The sequence below is a fragment of the Bufo gargarizans genome, chromosome 2 (genome assembly GCF_014858855.1).
Source record: "Bufo gargarizans isolate SCDJY-AF-19 chromosome 2, ASM1485885v1, whole genome shotgun sequence".
Taxonomy (NCBI): domain Eukaryota; kingdom Metazoa; phylum Chordata; class Amphibia; order Anura; family Bufonidae; genus Bufo; species Bufo gargarizans.
Genome location: NC_058081.1, coordinates 336028737 through 336052016, shown reverse-complemented (window position 1 = coordinate 336052016; position 23280 = coordinate 336028737). Strand labels below are relative to the sequence as shown.

Sequence of the window (23280 nt, the reverse complement as noted above, 5' to 3'; positions counted from 1 at the left end):
CATGGCAAAGAAGGACTATGCAATTCATCTGATCACTCTTCATAACATTCTGGAGTATATGCAAATTGCTATTATAAAAACTTAAGCAGCAACTTTTCCAATTTCAATATTTATGTAATTCTCAAAACTTTTGGCCACGACTGTACATTTATCCACATTGAACCTCATTTGCCACGTTACTCTATGGGAGGGTGTCTGAGCAATAGTTATTCTAGTTTACTAGTTCCCTGAAAAGATATGCTGTTCTGTTTGTCCATGTACTTTCTACTTTTTACCAATTCTGACCCACGTCTGCTTGATCCAACCTGTACCTGTTTACTGTTTTGACCCTTTGCTGCCTTTCCTGACTTCGGACCTGTTTTTCAGATTTGCACAAACTCTGTCTGCCCTGATCTCCACATGTTTCTGACTACAGGTATAGCCTGACCCCTCGGTTTTTTCGCATTGGTAACTATCTCCTGTGAACCACACCATGACCACTCCAGCGGCTTGGTGGTGGCTCCCCTGCAGTGAAGTCCAGATGCCGCTACAGACATTAAGGAGGACTTTTCATCTCTTCTGACATGTGTGTTTTAGTAACAACTCCCCATGTAAGAAAGATTCTGGAACATCTATTCTTATGACTCTATGTTGTGCCATTCCTGAATTATTTCTGCTTGCAGTAAAGGTACTGCTGTGTGTTACCAGGAGCGGGTGTGTCTGACTCTGCACAATCAGCGCTGCTGGTATCAGACTGTGCAGGGACCCCCCCCCCCCCCCCAACTGGTAACACGCATCTGTACCTTTACTGCAAGCTGCTAGCAATTTGTTCATAAACTTTTACTAGAAATATGGTACCTCATAGAGTCATAAGAGTAGATGCTCCAGAATTGTTCATACTTGGGGAAGTATGTTGAAGTAATTACTACAACAGACATGTTAGGAGAGGTGACAGCTGATAACTCTAGAACAAGGCATGTTTCTATGATAAGATACAGTACAAAGTTTCTTATAGTCACTAGTACTATTGATGTGTACCTTCCCTGCCCGTGTTTGCTAGACCACGTGTCTGTGGTCAGATGTATCTTGGCACCAACACTGTGTGCCAGAGATACATTCACTTGCCGTTGAACGTGGCCATATAGCTCTGGGATGAACTTCTGGGATAAATATTTCCTTCTGGGGACCTTCCATTGCGGTGTTCCAATGGCCACAAATTTTCTAAAGGCCTCCGAGTCCACCAGTTTATATGGCAGTAGTTGGCGGGATAGCAGTTCTGACAAGCCAGCGGTTATCTGGCGTCATCATCTTTTTACGCTCTAACATTTGGTGCAAGGAAGCCTGCCTTTTGCCAGTTGAACGCGACGACTGCATGAATGTGGAGTGGAGGACAACTGGGAGGAGTGAGGAGAAGGAGAAGAGGCAGGACGGGGAGTGCCGGGAGTGTGGCTTTGTGGGTTCTGACGGCATTGCTCCCACTGGGCTTGGCGATGGGAGGCTAGGTGCCTTCTTACGGCTGTAGTTCCTAGGTGAGTTTTGGGCTTACCGTGACTTATGCGTTGACAGCACAGGCTGCAGATGGCAACACTATTGTCGGCAGCGGAAATGTTAAAAAAAAGCACACACTGCGGAGCCATGTGCCAGCGTCCTGTGAGCTCCAGATGTGAGCATGCATGGTGGATGGCTCGTTCCAGATACATTAGCAGTCTGCTTTTTGCCTCCTGTGCACTGTAAGCTCTGCCTTCTTTTCCTCCTTCTCCTCCCTATCTGCTGCTTCGCCTCTGAACTCCCCGCCTCTTCCTCTCTTGTGGGCACTCACGTGACGTCCATCGACACGTCATCATCGGATTCGTCACCTTCACCACCACTGACATTAGAGATCTTGGAGTAGACAGCAACAGCTGGGACCACCCTCCTTGGGCTGATCTGGGTACTGTTGTCAGACTGCTGGATGGCGACCGTTGATACCTCCTCTTCCTGATCCGATGCCAATAATGGCTGCGCATCGGTAAGGTCTTGTAATGGATGGGAAAATAATTCCTCTGACTCGAGCGGAGGGGATATGGTGGTGGTGGTGTCTTTGGGGGTGCACACAGCAGAGTGAAGAGGGTGCAGATAGAGAGGATGAGGAGGGTGCAGAAGCGGAAGACTGAGTGAGCCACTCAACCAAGTCTGGTGCGTCCTTTGACGTAATCGCACACACCTTCTGCAACTTCCCACTTAGGCTGCGACCTGGTGCACCTGCCGGACCCCTACCACCCCTGCGGAATGGCCTCTTCTTCTGCCTGTCATTTTCAAAATGACCCTGTGACAAATGCCCCTATAGAAGAGCAGTATTTGTGGAAGAAGGTATATCACACCCCTGCCTCAATCAGTTTTTTGGGGGGGCAACTGGTTAATCACACCAGTAGAAATTTTTTCTTCAAATTGTGCTTTTCACTTTGTGTAGATGCGGTAAGTCTAGAGGCCCTCAAACACATAAAGGAATTCTCGGCTAAACCTGCTGTTTTCAGCGGGACAGTGACCCAAAACACACCAGTAAGAGAGCAACAACTTGGTTACAGAAAAACCAGATGGAGATAGTGGAGTGGCCAGCCCAATTCCCTTGTGGGGTGACATAAAGATGTGGTTTATGAGGCAAACACAAAAATGCACAACAACTGTAGAATGTAGTCCAATTTTCCTGGGCTGGAATACCTTTTCAGAAGTACCAGAAGTTGGTTGACTCCATGCAACACAGATGTGAAGCAGTTCCCAGAAACAATGGTTATGCCACTAAATCTTAGTTAAGTACTTCAAACTAAAGTGAAATCTCAAGCACTTTTCAGTTTCTGCATTCAGTCTTTGAGTGTTTAAAGGAAAAAGCTGGCACTGCTATTTTTGAACAGCCTAATATTGCCTTTTCTTTGCTTTCTGTAAAGAATTAACACAAACTGGATAAATGTTGTTATTGTTTTCATTTGGAATGGAATGTGCAGTAAAAGGAACATTATTATAGCAATTTTGCCCTTTATTTGCTTTTTTTTTTTAATTGCGGAAGGCACACAGGCGGCTTCCGTTTTTTTTGCGGATTCGCTGTTTGCGGACCGCAAAAAACGGCACGGTCGTGTGCATGTAGCCTGTATGCAAATCAATAGCATCGGTACAGGGAGGAGGAGATGGCCGCGGTTCTCAGCGGAGAACGTCACAGCCAGGGAGAAGGTTAGCTTTTTTTTTTTTGTCAATGGCTGAGACGGGGTCTGCTGTGATTGGACAGCTCGCAGCCTGGTAGAAGGAGGCACCCACTGAGAAACACGGCCATATCCTCCTCCCTGTACCAATGCTATTACTTAGCATACGGGGTGCCAAACCAGAACAGGGGGCACAGCAGCGCAACGGAGTAGTGGATTTGAAAGAAAAAAAAAAGCCATATGATATATCCTAAACATGCCCTACAGTGCCAGGTATTAATATTGTAATCTAAGAATCGGTAAAAGGTCCTCTTTAAACTGACTGCTATTTTTTTGAACCCTATAGTTTTATAGGACAAGATTCAGCAAAACATGTAATTTATACACTTACATATCTTATCAGTGATAGCTATCTCTGTATACACACGTAGAGAATGTTTTCAGTCACTGATAACACTTCCCCATGTACAAAAGAGATCAAAAAGATCAGAAATCGAAGTGTATACGTTTTTTTGGGAATATTTTCACAGAAAACTGTATATCAATCTGCTCAGCCCCTCCTGCTCTATAACATGGTGCCTGCAGATTGCACTGCTTTTGGTGGTGACAGGTTCTCTTTAAAGGTTATGTTTGGCAGTGCTGTTTATGTGACTGTTGACGATAACATTTCCTTTTAAGCAGATATGCTCTGTATGTGTAATTCAGTACAGCAGGGGGCTATGCATTAAGCTCGCAATTAAACACTGGCAACAGGTCACATCAATGCAGTCAATTTTACCATCTGCTTTTGGTTTTTTATAGGTCTCTCTCCATGCGTTGTTGTATAACTTTCTTGTTTTGTGTGTTTTTTGTAGTTATATATTGACATCAGATGTTAGAAAGAGAACAGATTGCTGCTTGCTTTCAGCTTTACTTTTCAAGGTAAGAGGCACATTTGTTTCTTACGTGACAAGTAATAAGTCATTTGAAAGCAAATGACATAATATATGGTTTCTGTTTTTCTTTCTAGTCCTTGTTTCGCGTGTCCCTGCCACATCCAGATGAAGATCTTGATTATGCATTGTATGAGATTGGAGAAGGGTGTGAAATGTCTGAACTTATTCCAGGGATTGACCTGTTTTCTGATCGGCACAGAGCAGATGTCATAACTGTTGTTTCCAGTCTAGGTTTTCTAATTTGCGAACTGCATTCTGTTTCTCAGAATCTTATGGTTAGTGCTCATTTTAAAAAGATAAATCAATATTTTTTATATACCTGAATGATTACGATGGCATTATCTTTTGGATTTATTTTTGTCAGATGCAAGTCCCACATTATGTCTCTAAAAAAGGTTTTATTTGCTTTACACATCTGTATTCGGTTTACTTGGTATTGTTTGAAAATGAAGCACCGTGGTTATAAGTCTCAGAAAATACGAAATAAAACCTGAAATATCAAATGAATGCTATACATTGTTCTCGCATTTAAAGGGGAAATTCCCTTAATGTGATCCTACCTTCCCCAGATGTGAAAAGATCATCTTGGTGATTCGAATGGCCCTATTGTTTGGTTACATTTTCAGTAGCAGATTTTCAGAAAGCTCAAAGCGATGTAAGCTTGACTTTACCAATGTGATCTCACATGTATCTAGAACATTTCAGTAGACCATTTCAACTGAATTTCCCCTTTAAAGAGGACCTTTCATTACGATAAAAAATCTAAACTAAATATACAGACATGTAGAGCGGCGCCCAGGGATCTCCCTGCACTTACTATTATCCCTGGGCGCCGCTCCATTCTCCCGGTATAGGCTCCGGTATCTTCAGATTTTCGGCTCAACCGGGAGGAGCCTGCTCTTGTTCTCCTGGGCGTCTCCTTCTCCCAGGCTGTAGTGCTGGCCAATCGCAGCGCTCAGCTCATAACCTGAGAGGTTTTTTTTCTCCCAGGCTATGAGCTGAGCGCTGCGATTGGCCAGCACTCCAGCCTGGGAGAAGGAGACGCCCAGGAGAACAAGAGCAGGCTCCTCCCAGTTGAGCCGAAAATCTGAAGATACCGGAGCCTATACCGGGAGAATGGAGCGGCGCCCAGGGATAATAGTAAGTGCAGGGAGATCCCCGGGCGCCGCTCTCCATGTCAGCATACTTAGTTTAGATTTTTTATTGTAATGAAAGGTCTTCTTTAACCACCTCCGGACCGCCTAACGCACATGTGCGTTCCGGAGGTGGCAGGCTGGCGCACAGTCACGCATATACGCGTCATCTCGCGATACGCGAGATTTCCTGTGAACGCGCGCACACAGGCGCGCGCGCTCACAGGAACGGAAGGTAAGCGAGTGGATCTCCAGCATGCCAGCGGCGATCGTTCGCTGGCAGGCTGGAGATCCGAATTTTTTAACCCCTAACAGGTATATTAGACGCTGTTTTCATAACAGCGTCTAATATACCTCCTACCTGGTCCTCTGGTGGTCCCTTTTGTTAGGATCGACCACCAGAGGACTCAGGTAGGTCAGTACAGTCGCACCAAACACCACACTACACTACACCCCCCCCCCCCCCCGTCACTTATTAACCCCTTATAAACCCCTGATCACCCATGATCACCCCATATAAACTCCCTGATCACCCCCCTGTCATTGATCACCGCCCTGTCATTGATCACCCCCCTGTCATTGATCACCCCCCTGTCAGGCTCCGTTCAGACGTCCGTATGATTTTTACGGATCCACGGATACATGGATCGGATCCGCAAAACGCATACGGACGTCTAAATGGAGCCTTACAGGGGGGTGATCAATGACAGGCGGGTGATCACCCATATACACTCCCTGATCACCCCCTGTCATTGATCACCCCCCTGTCATTGATCACCCCCCTGTAAGGCTCCATTCAGACGTCCGCATGATTTTTACGGATACATGGATCGGATCCGCAAAACACATGCGGACGTCTGAATGGAGCCTTACAGGGGGGTGATCACCCATATACACTCCCTGATCACCCCCTGTCATTGATCACCCCCCTGTAAGGCTCCATTCAGACGTCCGCATGATTTTTACGGATCCATGGATACATGGATCGGATCCGCAAAACACATGCGGACGTCTGAATGGAGCCTTACAGGGGGTGATCAATGACAGGCGGGTGATCACCCATATACACTCCCTGATCACCCCCCTGTCATTGATCACCCCCCTGTAAGGCTCCATTCAGACGTCCGCATGTTTTTTGTGGATCCGATCCATGTATCCATGGATCCGTAAAAAATCATGCGGATGTCTGAATGGAGCCTTACAGGGGGGGTGATCAGTGACAGGGGGGTGATCACCCCCTGTCATTGATAACCCCCCTGTAAGGCTCCATTCAGACGTCCGCATGTTTTTTGTGGATCCGATCCATGTATCCATGGATCTGTAAAAAATCATGCGGATGTCTGAATGGAGCCTTACAGGGGGGGTGATCAGTGACAGGGGGGTGATCACCCCCTGTCATTGATAACCCCCCTGTAAGGCTCCATTCAGACGTCCGCATGTTTTTTGTGGATCCGATCCATGTATCCGTAAAAAATCATGCGGATGTCTGAATGGAACCTTACAGGGGGGGTGATCAGTGACAGGGGGGTGATCACCCTGATCACCCTGATCACCCCCTGTCATTGATAACCCCCCTGTAAGGCTCCATTCAGACGTCCGCATGTTTTTTGTGGATCCGATCCATGTATCCATGGATCCGTAAAAAATCATGCGGATGTCTGAATGGAGCCTTACAGGGGGGGTGATCAGTGACAGGGGGGTGATCACCCTGATCACTCCCTGTCATTGATAACCCCCCTGTAAGGCTCCATTCAGACGTCCGCATGTGTTTTGCGGATCCGATCCATGGATCCGTAAAAATTATACGGACGTCTGAATGGAGCCTTACCAGGGGGGTGATCAATGACAGGGGGGTGATCCGGGAGTCTATATGGGTGATTACCCCCCTGTCATTGATCACCCCCCTGTCATTGATCACCCCCCCTGTCATTGATCACCCCCCCCTGTAAGGCTCCATTCAGACATTTTTTTTGGCACAAGTTAGCGGAAATTCTTTTTTTTGTTTTTGTTTTTTCTTACTAAGTCTCATATTCTACTAACTTGTGTCAAAAAATAAAATCTCACATGAACTCGCCATACCCCTCATGGAATCCAAATGCGTAAACATTTTTAGACATTTATATTCCAGACTTCTTCTCACGCTTTAGGGCCCCTAAAAAGCCAGGGCAGTATAAATACCCCACATGTGACCCCATTTCGGAAAGAAGACACCCCAAGGTATTCGCTGAGGGGCATATTGAGTCCATGAAAGATTGAAATTTTTGTCCTAAGTTAGCGGAAAGTGAGACTTTGTGAGAAAAAAAACAAAAAAATCAATTTCCGCTAACTTATGCAAAAAATAAAAAATTTCTAGGAACTCGCCAGGCCCCTCATTGAATACCTTGGGGTGTCTTCTTTCCAAAGTGGGGTCACATGTGGGGTATTTATACTGCCCTGGCTTTTTAGGGGCCCGAAAGTGTGAGAAGAAGTCTGGGATCCAAATGTCTAAAAATGCCCTCCTAAAAGGAATTTGGGCCCCTTTGCGCATCTAGGCTGCAAAAAAGTGTCACACATCTGGTATCGCCGTACTCAGGAGAAGCTGGGGAATGTGTTTTGGGGTGTCATTTTACATATACCCATGCTGGGTGAGAGAAATATCTTGGTCAAATGCCAACTTTGTATAAAAAAATAGGAAAAGTTGTCTTTTTTTTGCAAAATTTTACAGCTGAAAGTGAAAAATGTCATTTTTTTGCAAAAAAATCGTTACATTTTGATTAATAACAAAAAAAGTAAAAATGTCAGCAGCAATAAAATACCACCAAATGAAAGCTCCATTAGTGAGAAGAAAAGGAGGTAAAATTCATTTGGGTGGTAAGTTGTATGACCGAGCGATAAACGGTGAAAGTAGTGTAGTGCAGAAGTGTAAAAAGTGGTCTGGTCATGAAGGGGGTTTCACCTAGCGGGGCTGAAGTGGTTAAAGGGGGTTGGCCCAGATTGTCAAATTTCCACCTATATGCAGAACAGGTAATCAGTATCTGATTTGTGGCGATCCAACTGCTGGGACCCCCAGCTATCACTAGGGTCTGTTGTCCCCCATTTGAGAATGTGCATTGCCACTCCATTCAAGCTCTATGGGACTTCCAGAAAGAGCAGAATGCTGTACACAGGGCTGTGGGAAGGATGGCAGATGCTGATGCTATAGTCACCCAATATTCTCAAATACAGCATAACAACACAAAAGGCTAAATAGAATTTTTTTTTTTTTACAAATTTGGCAAGAAATGTTGGCTTAGTGCCCTGGAAACATTGACCCTCACATCGTCACTTGTGTGCATATTGTCAAAGCATTTCTTCAGTTCTTATAGAACTGAAACTCATTTGGATCCATTGTGTTCAATCTGCATAAATGGATTTACATATTCCGAATTATTATTAGCAGTAGTTAAACTGTTCAGCATGTAATATTCTCACTTCAGGTGAATCCTGTTTTTTACAGGTTTTGCCGTTACTTACATTGTACCAGTATTTTGTCAGCGTTATTTGCCGTGACCCTATCAGAAGTGTAGAAGGAAGGCTCTTAAAGGTATGTGAAATTTTAATTTCAGCTTATTGACACCGAGATAAACAGATGACAGCGTGACTTTTAACAGCAGTAAATGTATTACACGGACAGATGTTATCTTGCCAACAATTGATTTGTTTATATGCTGTCTTCTGCTACTTTCTCTTGTATTGACACAAGTATCAGTATTTTTACACTAAAGATAGCAGTTACAAGTGCCATCACTGCTAAGGGAAAACTGGGACTAGCTATAGCAAATTAACAGTTTCTATCTGTCTTGTGGATATTGATGTAGAAAACCCAAGAAAACAGTTACTTCGACCAACAACACTTTTTTTTCTCACCACCTTTTAGTTTTTTGCTAATATATACTGTAGATGTTGCATAGATGAATATGTCATTTATCATTTATTGTGCATTGTGGTGAGTTAAGCTCACTCATCTACTGTATGTAATTGCAGGTTGTCTATCTTCACACAAACTGCTATACGGAGTCAGCATACAGAGACTTAGCATGTACTGTACATAGATTGAAAAGTCTTTATGCATACCTCCCAACTTTCTGAAAGGGACACTATACTTTCAAACTTTGTTCCTGCCCTAGTAGTGGTTGTACATATATGAATAAACTAGCAAAATGTCACACAGTTGCCATACCTTGATAAATAGTTCCATAGTAACAAAATGCCAGCATACAGCACCCGTTTATTCCATGCGGTGCAGCACATACAGTGCCAGTTAGTCCCATACAGTATATTTCCCAGATACACAGTGCATGCTATGTTCTATAATGTCTCCACATAGAGTCCAACGTTGTCTAAAAGAAGCCTAAAAGGTCACCCTTTTGCTCTAGGTGGTGCATTACATACAGTGCCCAGTCTGATACATTGCCCAGATGCACAGTGTGTACTACATTGCCCCGAATTAAATGCTTTTACAGATTATACAGTGTCGACATAAAGCCAGACAGTGAGCACATAGGAAAGATTTATCAACTTCTTGGGCCTAAAAAGTGGCATCTCAGCACTTTCCCTAAAGAAGCGTGGCAAGGTTGGGAAGGGGGTGTAGCCAGTTGCCCCGACAAATTTATCTTCATGTATGCCAGTTTTCTGGTGCAAATAAAGCCAATAACCTATGGCATCTCTGAGCTGTCGTAGATTTATGTTTATGTACACAGTCTGCAGAAAGGGTGTGCCTAATTTAAGACGAGGCATGAGCAGAAAGTGCCGGTCTTGAAATCTCCCCCATAGTTTCATGTTTTGCCTGCATGGAGCCATAGTATCTGCATATGCCAAGCAATTAACCAAGTGCCATATTTTGCCCTGAGAGAGGGAAGTCATGTCCATGTAGAGCCAAAAAGTGCCCCATAATGCCTTATTATGCCCACATACATTTATAGCATGCTCATATAGTACTAAACAGTACCCAGAATGGCCATGTTAATCCATAAGTCCTCACAACAGCCAGTGTTTCTATAATTACTAGCTTTACAATATATATGCAAAGAGGTATCTCAAGAAAAAGAACCATCTCTCTTGGCTGTATTCCATAAGTCTTGTTGGAAAGTTGGAACTTGACTCATAAGGGAGGCATTTCCAATAGATGGCGCTGGCGAAATCTTCTTGCGTACTCGGTGGTGGTTCCACCAGTCTGGCCCCCACCAGTTAGATACTAATCCCCTGTCCTGTGGATAGAAGATGTCATAAATTCTCATAGGCCTCGCTATGTTTCTTAAAGCTGAACTTTATTAACAGTTCTTGATAGTCTTTTACTATATTCTTTCTTTTAAGGTTAAAGTCCTCACAGATCTTCACCTGTTTTCTGAAGCTTTCGAGGAGCTTTTCCTCCTAAATAGTGGAAAAAGAATTCCCAGAAGACCACTTGAAGGATACTCATCAACTGGGAAAGTTATGGTAAAATAGTTCTATATTTAGTTTTTCTTTAATTTTCAGAGAATTATTTGGTTCAAGAAGAACTTGGCAGAATGATGACATTAGAAATGGTGGCTTTTAACTGTACTCTTTTATTTTAGGCAACTTTGAAATTCTCATCATCAAAGACACTAGTCTGCAGTAAAAACTTACAGGTAGATTGTTCATTTTGGTATGCTTTCTTATATTATTAAAGGAGTATTCTATGATTTTGATAGTGATGGGCTATCCTCAGGGCATGCCACACCCCAAACAATCAGCTGTTTCAGAGTAGCGCCAGAACTGCACAGCTCCGTCCACTGTGTAGTGGACACAACTGGTTACTGCAGCACTGCTGGAGCTACTAGATTAGATATTGATGTCTTATCCTGAGGAAATATTTTTCTGACTATATAGACTGATATATGTACTAGGTCCCAGAGTCCTCTAACTATATTATTATATATGTATGTAAATGTATTATTACCCACCCTACAAACACCATTTTGATACTGTCTGTCCTCCAAGGATGCTCATAAAAAAAAATCTGGAAAACAGCAAAGATGATTTTTGGGGTAATGTGAGATGGAGGCCCACGTCTTTTAGTACCAGTGCTGGTTACCAACTGCATAGCCCCTGAAACATACATTGATGAGAAATGTATTAAAGCTTTATCTTTAAAGGGTTGTCCTACTTATTATTATTTTTTTCAAAAGGGAACCTATTAGAATAATAGAAAAAAGTTATACTTCTGTCCCAAATTCCCTCCATTCCAGCACTGCCGCTCCTGTCCTAAATCATGATGTCATGGCTGCAGCAGCAAAAAGGATGGGATGCATGCCTGCAGTATATACTGCATGTGACTGGTACAAGACCACTGAGGCCAGATATTGGCTGCTGAGGTCATCACCTCTGTAGTCAGGAAGTGAAGTGAAGGTTTGAAGTAAATGGGAGCAGCTTCCATCCACTACACCAGGCATGTCCAAACTGCGGCCCTTCAGCTGTTGCAAAACTACAACTCCCAGCATGCCTAATAGCTGTAAGCTATCCAGGCATGCTGGGAGTTGTAGTTTTGCAACAGCTGGAGGGCCGCAGTTTGGACATGCCTGCACTACACAATGGATGGGACTGTGTGGTTCCGGATCTGGAGATACCGCAGAACAGCTGATCGGCAGGAGTGTCAGACTCCTGCCGATCAGATATTGATGGTCTTGATCAGGGGTGGCCAACCTGTGGCTCTTTGCTTCTTCAAGTGAGGCTCTAGCTGTGAATCCAGGAAGCACTCTCCACCCCATGCTCAGATCTCTTTTTCTAATCGGGCACTTACTACTTTGCAGCTCCAGCTCACTCTTCACTACGTCCTAATGCACACAGTGTGCGAATGTAGTACGTGGAGACACGCACTATGACCTGACGTTGTGCTCATCAGGTCACAGTGGAGAGCGTGTCAGATCTGCAGAGTAGCAGGTGCCCGAGCAGGAGCCCAGTGCCTGATCAGGAGAGGGATATTTTTAAAATTATAGAACTGAGCATGGGGGTCTGATCTGAGCATGAGAGTCTGATCTTAGCATGAGTGGGAAGATCTGAGCATGAGGGTGCAGATTTGAGCATGGGGGGCAGATCTGAGCAAGGGGGTCTTGTTTGAGCATGGGTTGGTCAGGTCTGATGAAAAATATACTTTTTCTTTTTTTCTCTAATGAAAAATAAGAAAATATTTTTATCAGACCTCAGATCAGATGAAAAATCTTTTTTTCCCCCTCTTATTTTTCTTTGTTAAAACCTAGGTGCATCTTGTAGGGCGAAGAAAACGGTGACTCGTGTGTAAATGTATAGCTTGTGGCTCCTGGTAGTCATAAGTTTTTTTTTTTGGCTCTTTGTGTATGTAAGGTTGGCCACCCCTGGTCTTGATGATAAGCCATCAATAGAAAAGTCCCAAAAAACCCTTTAAGAAATATGGGATTTGTTAGTAGTTAACTGCTTTTAGATATCCTCGATTCTAATATTTTTCTGTACCTTTTGAGACTTGCTGTGTATTAATAATGTATACTGGTAAACATTGGATCAATGCACATATGCACACACACAAGTATGTAGTATAGACCTCTTTAGTAAAGATTAAATCCCTATTATTTGCAACAACTTAATGTTTTTTCTTCATATACACTTAGTGTATTTTGCTGTGTATACCAGTCTATATAAAAAAGGGAGAGTTTTCTCATAGAGAATGTTTTGCCACTTATTTTTTAAGTAAAGTCTGCTGTCATGACTAGGTATACCCTGGTGGTTTTGTTACTAAAATAAGTCAGAACTGTTCTTTACAGCAACAGCTATAGCTTGATATTTGCTCCCCTAAAGGTGCAGTTCTTGTCCCTAAGGCTCATTTAATTGAAGAACCAGATCTTGCTAGGAAAAACAATCTAGATCACAAACCCTCACCCATAAAATGCTGTAGGGTAGAATGCTACTGGTAAACGACTTATACACTTTTATTATAGGAATATAAATTTATAATATGCACTAATGACATATTTGCTTTTAAATCAGTGATCATATGTAGACATTGGAGATAATCTTGTTATTACATGCATTGTATAAACTCTATTGAAATTACAGGCACTAGAAGAGATTCTCAACAGAAAACCCAGTCCTTGTCTGCTTTCCGTGTGTGATCAAGCAACCATGAATAAGCTGGTACTGACTAAAACGCATTTCATCCTAAAACTCTCTTCAACGATTAATGCCATCCCTGAAGTAGTCAAGGATCCTGGATATGATGTGACTGGGGACAGAACCAAACAGCAAAGTAAAAACCAGGAACCCACCTTTTTAGGTAACCAAATCTGCTGAAATACCTGAGATAGGTGATGTAAAGTTGTGCAAAAGTGTCCACCCTTGCACCAAATTTATCATACAGTGTGCCACTGTGAGAACTTTGGCACATCTCTAGACGTCTGGTCTAAGTCTGCATTTTAAGGATTAGTATATCTGCCCCAATGAGTTCCATCTCACTCTTTGTTGGAGAAGAACCTGTTGGGAAACTTGAAATTACAGTGTTTTGAAGATGGAAATATAGATTAAATACAGAATGCATTTCCTTTTAAGACGTTTAATGCCATGCTTTATACTCTATAATTATGTAATGGTATACTTTAGTTTTAACCAAAAGGCATACAGCATTGTGATTTTTTTCATGTTGTTACATCCAGTAATTATCTTATTAGTTCCATGGACCATGCTTGGTAAGACAATGAAAAAAAACACACACACAGGTACTAATTGCAGCTTGAAGAAGTAAAATGTTTCCAATATTATTATAATTAGTTTTAGATCGGTTCTAAGAAAAGGTCATAAATATTATAAGACGCACAGCTTAAAGGAGTTTCTGGGACTTTGATATTAACGGCCTATCCTTAGGATATCAGATTCATAGGGTTTTGACGACCAGCTCATAGTAGGGACCCCGACACTCCTGTGAGCGGTCTGCCCTTCTCATTGTTTATCCTAAAGATAGGACATATTCTATAGCAAGCCCTGGAAAACCCCTTTAATTATACTATATATACCGTGGGCTGTCACCTCTCCTAACATGTCTGTTTTAGTAACTACTTGCATTCCCCATGAAATAATGATTCTGGAACATCTACTCTTATAATTCTATGTTGGACCATTTTAATGTGGCACTGTACTGTAAGAACCTTCCTAGAACAAAACTATATTGTTCTATGAAATAGTTAAGCAAGTTTTTGAAATTCTTGTTTTGCAGAAGAAAACGGATCCAAAGGCGAAATTGATGCTCCAGTACAACTTGCATGTGAACGAGATCTTACACTACCAAGATTAAAGGTTTGCAGCACTGAGTACATCACACTGTCAGCTAGAGTTCCATGGCCACACAGAGTCCCTCACAATCTACAGTAATGAGGCTGCACATTGCAAAACCTGGCCAACAAAAGTATTTCCCTATGGGAAACTGAGTTGCATAGTTGGATTTTTTATTTATTTTTTTTGGGGGGGGGGGGGATTTTGGATTTTTACAGGGTCACCTGAACTTTTGAGTGTCCCCATGGAACCCACAGCTAATAATGGTATTTTTAAAGTGGTTTGTCACTTCAGCAAGTGGCTTTTATCATGTAGAGAAAGTTACTACAAGGCACTTACTAATGTATTGTGATTGTCCATATTGCCTCTTTTGCTGGCTGGATTCATTTTTCACGTTATACACTGCCCATTTCCAGGGGTTACGCCCCTCCTGCAATCCAACAGCGATGGTCGTGCTTGTACACTACAGGAAAAAGTGAAGGAGTGAGCCGGGATCATGGGAGTGAGCATAGACTGCTGCTCTTTCCTATAGTGTGCAAGCACGGCCACTACTGCTGCACTGTAGGGTGGTTGTAACCACTGGAAACAAGCAGTGTATAATGTGGTGGATGAAGCCAGCAAAGGAGGCAATATGGACAATCACAATACATTAGTAAGTGCCTCGTATTAACTTTCTCTACATGATAAATGGATGCGGACAGCACACATATAACATTCGTGTGCTGTCCACATTTTATTGTGGGCCGATAGAAATTAATGGGTCCGCATTTGATCCGTAAAAAATACAAACCAAAAATACATTTGTGTGCATGAGGCCTAAGTGTGTATGCATATGTACATAGCTCTCAGTCACTGATAGATGACTGGGGGTGGTCTTAAAGGGGTTGTCTCTCTTCAGTAAGTAGCATTTATCATGTAGAGTAAGTTAATACAAGGCACTTACTAATGTATATGTTATTATCCATATTGCCTCCTTTGCTGGCTGGATTCATTTTTCCATCGCATTATACACTGCTCGTTTCCGTGGTTACAACCACCCTGTAATCCAGCAGAATGCCATTTGCTTGTAGAGGTTTTAGGGAACACACATATTTGGTTTGTTACAATGCTGTTAGTCATTTTCATTTCCTCTAGTCAGTGGTTACTCTTTAGTGCGGAGTTCACACGGCTGATGCCTGTATTTGGTGGACCTGCGGTTTGTGGTCTGCCACACGGACACAGAGGTTGTCGTGTGAATGGGGCCTAGGAGTAATACCTTGGTTTTCTAGGGACATAGACCAAGTACTTTGTATGTCACTTCCTCCTCATTGTTGTTTGTCTTGTTCTCATTTAGGGCATTTCATTGAATGAAGCCGAGGGTAGAGTAAAATGCATTCTTCAGGATTTAGAGGTGAAATATAAGCATCAACTATCAGAATGTACGGCAGTGGACCTGGAAATTGCAATTGAGGCCAAGCTTCAGCTTTCTGAAATAGCCCAGCAGAGGCAGCACATTGCGGAAAGGTAAGTGCAACATGTGCACAGTCAGAATTGGGGCTGGAGTTACACATTGAGGAATAATCATGATAAAAAAAGCAAAAAAAGCTTTTTAGTAATAACCACCCAAATTTCTACCATTACTGTTGAGGTTTTGTATGTGGTAATTGACCACATGCTTTTGTACAGGTGAAAACATGTTAAATAAATGTGTTTCACCTGTAAAACTGCATTTCGAAAACATTTTTGGTTGGGAATTTTTTTTACTGTGACTTATCCGCAATGTATAAACCCAGCCTTAGGAAACATAGTATAATATAACTGAGCTTGGTAAAATAAGGTTTTCAGTTTTGTTGAAACTTGATAAGGCTGGGTTCACATCACTGTTCATTTTTTTATTCTTCTGATATGTCATTAGAAGAGAAAAAAAAAACGGATCCTGCATTTTAAGCATCTGTTATGCTCATTTATGCAAATTTGGCATTCCTTTTTGTGTCAGATATCCGCTATTTTGCATGCAGGACTTTTTTGGCGTCTAAAATAGCGGCTCTCAGTCAGAAATGGCTAAAATGGATGCTAAATTTATTTTATTCTTTTTTTTTTTTTTGTTCTTCTGACGGATCAAAAAAAAAAAGGATCCAGCATTTTAAGCATTTGTTGCTCATTTATGCAAATTTGTCATTCATTTTTGTGTCTGATATCCGCCATTTTGCACGCAGGACTTTTTTTGCATCTAAAATAACGGATCTCAGTCAGAAATGGCTGAAACGGACGCAAAGAAAAAATTATTTTATTTTTTTGTTCTTCTGATGGATCAAAAGAATGGAAAAATAAAGTATGATGTTAACGCGGTCTAACTTGAAGCTACTGGAATACATTTTATAAAAGGCCAAGAATCAGAATATAGCATTAGTTGTATTACTCCCACGTATAGAGTGGCCAATATCATTTTGCTTTTCTTAATAATTGCAGCATTGCTATGTCATTTTCTGCACTGAAGAATCTCCAGGAAGCCAAATTATTCGCAGCTAAAATTAAACGTGATAATAAAGATGAGCAAGTAAGTGCTGACAGAAATGACCTGATATTACACATTTTCATTTTCTCTTCAAGACTTCTGTTACTTATTTTCCTTTTTATACTTTTTACTTATTTTATATTTCTATATATTCATATATTTCTTCTATATGGAGCCACTAAACCAAATGTGGAGGTTATATTAACACTGCAGTTTGCTTCTGTATTATGAGTGCTATATGTATCTAATTGTACACACAGCAAAAAAGAGGATATAAGTGTATAAAGGGCAGCAGAGAACAGTACCGACATATTAGTAGAGATGGAAATGTGACAGTCCCAGAAAGGGAAGGAAGGAGTTTCCACTTATCAGTAGTGCTGGAAATGTGGCCGAAGGAAGAATACAAAATAAGAACATTAGTAAACATGGAAATAAATAATATAGTTTGGATTGAAGAACACACACCAGTTATCAAAACTGGTGCAAAGGGAAATTTTTTCCTTAGCTACCCCTAGTAACTAGATTGATCTTTTCATTTTCCAAAGAAGCTATGAAAAAATGAAAGGTGGAATCTGATTGGTTTTTAGGGGCAACTAAGCCAGTTTCCCTTGGCACCAGTTTTGATAAATCTCCCCCCATTTTTTCTACCAGACTTTCAAAAAGAATAACATAGAATTGTAAAAATGTGTAAGAAGGTTATACTTTTATATCTGTAAGGCCCCTTTCACACGAGCGATTTCTCCACGCGGGTGCAATGCATGACATGAACGCATTGCTCCCGCACTGAATCCTGACCCATTCATTTCAATAGGGCTGTGCACATGAGCAATGTTTTTCACGCATCACTTGTGCGTTGCGTGAAAATCGTAGCATGTTCTTTATTCTGCGTTTTTCACGCAATGCAGGCCCCATAGAAGTGAATGGGGTTGTGTGAAAATCGCATTGCATCCGCAAGCAAGTGCGGATGCAAAGCGATTTTCACGGATGGTTGCTGAGGAAATGATGTTGATAAATAGGGATAAGCCCCGGGACCCCATTAAAGTCCATTTACTTAATTTTTTTATAATAGCATTCTTTAATACAGAATGCTAAGTAAAATGTTCATTGAGGGTTAAAAAAAATTAATAAAAAAATTACTCACCTCATCCACTTGAACGCGCAGCCGTTGTCTTCTTTCTTCTTCTTGCAGGACCTGCTAAAGGACCTGCGCTGACGTCAGGTGAGCGCGATGACGTCAGCACAGGTCCTTTTGCAGGTCCTGCAAGAAGAAGACGATAACAGCTGCGCGATAAAATGGATAATGTGAGTAATTTTTTTATTCTTTTTTAACCCTCAATGGACATTTTACTTAGCATTCTGTATTAAAGAATGCTATTATTTTCCATTATACCCATGTTATAATGGAAAATAATAGAGTAAATTGACTTTAATTGGGTCCCGGGGCTCATCCCTATTTATTAACATCATCTTCTTAGCAACCACTTGCTTGCGGATGCAATACGACTTTCACGCAGCCCCATTCACTTCTATGGGGCCTGCGTTGCGTGAAAAACGCAGAATAGAGAACATGCTGCGATCTTGGTATGAAGCGCGAGCTTCCGGGTTTTAGCGCATTAGGATGCCATGATCTCCCTTGATAATGGCATCTAAAGCCTTTAATTATTGCCGATCACGGTAATCAGCCACAGGTCTCTGCTGTTTGAAACAGCAGAGACCTACCGGCCATGACGCCCGCTGCACTTGTGAGCGAGCGCCATGTTTATACATTGCTCCAGCGCCGTACATGTACGGCACTGGTAGCAAAAGGGTTAAATAAGTGTTTATGACCACTTAGTAGTTTAGAGATAAGGTTTATTAGATGAATAGCACAAAGGGAAAGTACCAGTCACACAGTTAGAAAAACAGTTAACCCTTTGTGACAGAATGGCTCAATATTTTTAATAAAGGCCAATTGAAAATATGATTTTTAGCCAAAAATGAGTAAAATGCAATCATAAACAAAAAGGTGTACATAGCCTTTTAGAACTGTGTTTGAGAACAATGACTTCCTACTGAAAAAAAGGTTATTCAACAGTAAATGCATTGACTCTCCAAGAACAGAGAAATCACATTCTGTGCTCAGCTTCCCTGTCTATTGTATGAGATCACTGTGCAGTTTAGTTAGGAGAGCTGCGCTTATTTTACAATGCCAGTTCTGTAGTTTAGTTGTCCCTTATGCCAATCATTCACAGTAACTAGAATGCACTCAGCATACATGATATTTCTTACTTGTGCCTGTAACCTGCTTTGTGTGTTTATTTGAATGTCACAATATTTTTAAATATATAACGGCATGATAAGCCAAATTGAAGTTTTGCTTTCATAGAATACGGAGGATATTCAGCAAAACGGGTGCTAAAGAAAACTGCCTTGGTTTCCCATAGCAACCAGATTCTGCGTTCTGTGATCAATCTGTGGGCAACTAAGGCAGTTTTCCTAAAATGGTATCTGTCACAATGATCTTGGACTATTATATGCGGTAACACATGAGTAGTACTGACAGGGAGTCCAGATGACTATTTTGTATGTTCCTACTGCCCCCCATACCCCTGCTGTCAGCACTCAGAGGTGCACTGAAATACATTGTCAGGACTGCTGTGTGTTAGTACAGCATAGCAGTCCGGACTGTGTATTTAAGTGCAGTATTGAGCACAGATAGGCGCAATGGGGAGCAGTAGAAAAGTGCAGTACTATGCAAGTATTACTGTAGGTAACAGTCCAAGATCATTGTGACAGTTCCCGTTTAAGCACCAGTTTTGATAAATGTCCCCTTATGTGTTTAAGGGTGGGTTCACATCATGTTTTATGCCTCTGTATGACGTATGCGTTACAAAAAAAGGATACAAAAACGCAGCACACCACGTTCTTGTATCCTGCACAGTCTGGTAAAAAAAGTATACTTTTTTTTATAATGGTAAATAAAAGGTACGGTATATATTTTTTTACAATGGAACTCTATGGTGAACAGACGCCACTGTATGGCATCAGTCTGAGGCATCCGTTTAACGTATACGTTAAAAGGATGGGAAGAACATGATGTAAACCCACCCTAAATGTACAGTATATTTCCATAATTTAACAACGTTGCTACATCTGTAGATCAGAGAAGACATTGCCGAAGAATCATCTTCCATTCATCCAAGGGAATCTGAAGCCAGAGAGCGTCTGAGCATAAACACATGGTTAAGATGTCGACTTGCCTTTGTTGCCAGTCTTACAAGGCAGATACGTGGCATTGCACTTCATGGTATGGACCTTTATTTCTGTCCTAATAGCAAAATGGCCAATAGGCTTTGTCTGCAAGCAGAATTATCGTATATAATTTTATAGTTTTTCTTCTTCACCAGTTTGGCACTATCCACTCAATACATTCAACTGAGCCACAGACATTGTAAGGCACCAGGATTCTGGACTGTTATAGTCTGTAGTAGTCAGTAGTACATGGATAGTACTGCAGATAAAAAGACCAGATCACTATTTATTATTTTCCTACTGCCCTCTTTCCCCACTGTCAGCTGATCTTTAAAGGGAACCTGTCATCCACTGTATGCTGCCCATACTAACAGCAGTATAAAGTAGAGACCGGTGAGTTGATTTCAGCGTTCTGTCATTTGAAAGTTAAAAGCAAGTGGTTGCCGAGAACCAACATCACAGTCATTGCAGACTGGGCCTGGAAAAGAGTCATGGCCACCTGAGAAGAGTCCTGGTTATTCATGGATTCCTGCTCTCCTGCCCACCTGCTGATGACTGACAGTCTTCTACCTAGTTTTCTCTCTTTCTCTCTAGGAGAGAACTGCCAATCATCAGCAGATGGGTGAGAGTGCAGGAGATTAGGAATAACCATGACTCTTCTCAGGTAGATTTGACTCTTTTCAAGGCCTGGGCTATAATGATTATGATGCTGGTTCTCAGCAACCACTTACTTTTAGCACATGAGTGACGCACCGCTGAAACCAGCATTTCTGTCACTATTTTATGAGGCCCTAAGTGAGGTTAGCATAAACAGGTTCCCTTTAAAGCTGCACTAAAATACACAGTCCGGACTGCTGTGTTGTGCTAGCATAATGGAGAGGACTCCTGTGCACATGCATGGCAGTCCTGGCAATCTATTTCAGCTCATCTTTAAATGCTGACAGCGGGGGAAGGGAGACAGTAGGGAAATAAAAAAAATAGTGATCTGGACAATTTTTCTGTAGTATTACTTATGTATTACAGCAGATAATAGTCCAAGATCCTGGTGACGGATTTCCTTTAAAGGGGTTACAGGATATGCCATAAATTTCCAGTTGATGTGGGTCTCACCGCTAGGACCCAAATTTATCTTGAGCTCCATTCATGGAAGCTGCAACACAGGGTCAGGGGATGCTCATTCTTGAGATTCCCAGTCAATATGCCATAGTTGTCGAAGTTGAGAATAACCTTTTGAAGGGGTTATCCAGGAATGAATAATGATGACCTATACTCAGCATAGGTCATCATTATCACATCGGCAGGGGTCCGAGTCCCAGCACTCCTGCCGTTCAGCTGTTTCAGGGAGATCTGTTTCACAGCCGGCTCCCAGCGCCTTCCAAGCACAGTGCCATCCATTTGATAGCGGCACTGCTTGGTATTGCAGCTCAGCCCTAGTCACTTCAAAGCGGCTGACCTGCAAGTAGACCGTGTAACCCACGTACGGTGAGATCACATGGCCTAGGAAGATGCCGCAGTGCTCACAAAGCGCCAGGCCTCTTCTAACAGCTGATCACCGGGGGTTCCAGGTGTCCGACCCCCACCGATTAGATATAAATGATCTATCCTGAGGATTGGTAATCAATATTAATCAGTGGATAAAACCTTAAATATATTGAATGGCTGTGATAGGTGTCATATATTCCTGGAAGCCTAAGTAGTCTATGAATAGATGTAGTGCCGCAGTATGCATTGCTTTCTGATAGATACATTATGTAGCTAATTACCGCACATTATTAAGATGCTTGATGGAAATTAGTAGTTACTCGTCTTTACAATTAGGCCACTTTCATACAGTCAGTGTTTAATCAGTGATTTTTATTAAGTCAGGCCAAAAACAGAACAGGAACAAATCTTTCCATTATACCTTATCTCTGTGTAGTCTTCACTCCTGGTTTTCGCTCATAATCAATGATGGAAATCACTGACCAAACACTGATTGTGTGATAGCACCTTAAGTCTTTTGTTTGTAATTACCGGTAAGACTTACATTATGATCACTTCACTGGTTGTAGTAACCAAGGTCAGCAACCGGCTTGCCACCTCTTGTAAGGTCTTCACACAGTGTCGTTTTGTTCATGCAGTTTTTCTGGTGTTTTTCACATCCTACTTAAAAACGAAACAAAAAATAAATAAATAAACAAAGAACATACACAGAGCAGGCTGCTTTCTGAAAATATGCAAAAAAAAAGGCCACAAAAACATCACAAACCAAGAGTAGCGCATTTTACATTTCACTTTTCTTTTATAGTTTATGTACATTATTTTCATTTTTGTTATACCTTCCCCTAGATATTGAGGTAGGTGTACACATTTCTCCTCCAAATCTCCTGCACACAGGGCGTTGTTAGGTTATTTTCTACTAAGCACACATAGTTCTGACACTGGTATCTTTGCAAATGGATTACTGTAATAGTGTCTTATTAAAAAATAATCCCTTTTTCTCTCTGTCTGAATTCTACCTCTGCTTTTACCAGGCTGACAGTGCTGACTTCATTGGCTGTTTGCTACATGATCTGCCTTAACCTCCTCATGGTACTGCTTGTCTGTGTGCTTGACAGTTCTCTTCCATTAATATCACACTTTACTACTAGTTTGCATGTGTATTGACAGATGTATTTTTTATGACATCAAGACCGCTGCCATTAGATAATGTTTTTATAACTCACATTTCCAGATCAGGATCTGCTTGACGGTTCAGCTCTAATAACTGAAGGCATTGTAGAGGCAGAAACCTTCAATGATTCTGAGAGCCAGACTCAGTTCATGCTGCAAGCAGCTTTCCTTGATATTCAAGAGGGACATTCCAGGAAAGGTGTTCAGCTCATGCTGAAGGTACAGTATATATTTGTTGCACCGCAAATTCCGTTGTTTATGTATTGTTTTTCAGGTAATGTTGCCTTCTTAGAAAATAATGGCTACAAACTTTAGTGGTGGTTACACCAACTGATCAAACAATACTGATACCTTAGTCTTGGAAGCTTGTAATGGGATTTTTTGTGCACCTCCCACCATGTGTATAGGAGAAAGAT

At 41.8% G+C, this 23280-nt stretch overlaps 1 protein-coding gene across 1 annotated transcript in view; it reads left to right on the top strand.

The window, feature by feature from the left end:
* The window catches only part of CFAP54 (cilia and flagella associated protein 54), a 383858-nt gene that overhangs the window by 254542 nt on the left and 106036 nt on the right, over nucleotides 1-23280 (top strand). Inside the window, exons 45-55 of the mRNA XM_044280574.1 lie at nucleotides 4004-4070; nucleotides 4159-4359; nucleotides 8693-8779; nucleotides 10549-10671; nucleotides 10791-10844; nucleotides 13282-13498; nucleotides 14432-14511; nucleotides 15821-15990; nucleotides 16936-17023; nucleotides 20120-20267; nucleotides 22926-23083. Of these exons, the coding sequence (XP_044136509.1) occupies nucleotides 4004-4070; nucleotides 4159-4359; nucleotides 8693-8779; nucleotides 10549-10671; nucleotides 10791-10844; nucleotides 13282-13498; nucleotides 14432-14511; nucleotides 15821-15990; nucleotides 16936-17023; nucleotides 20120-20267; nucleotides 22926-23083 (1393 nt within the window). The remainder of the gene's footprint in view (nucleotides 1-4003; nucleotides 4071-4158; nucleotides 4360-8692; nucleotides 8780-10548; nucleotides 10672-10790; nucleotides 10845-13281; nucleotides 13499-14431; nucleotides 14512-15820; nucleotides 15991-16935; nucleotides 17024-20119; nucleotides 20268-22925; nucleotides 23084-23280) is intronic.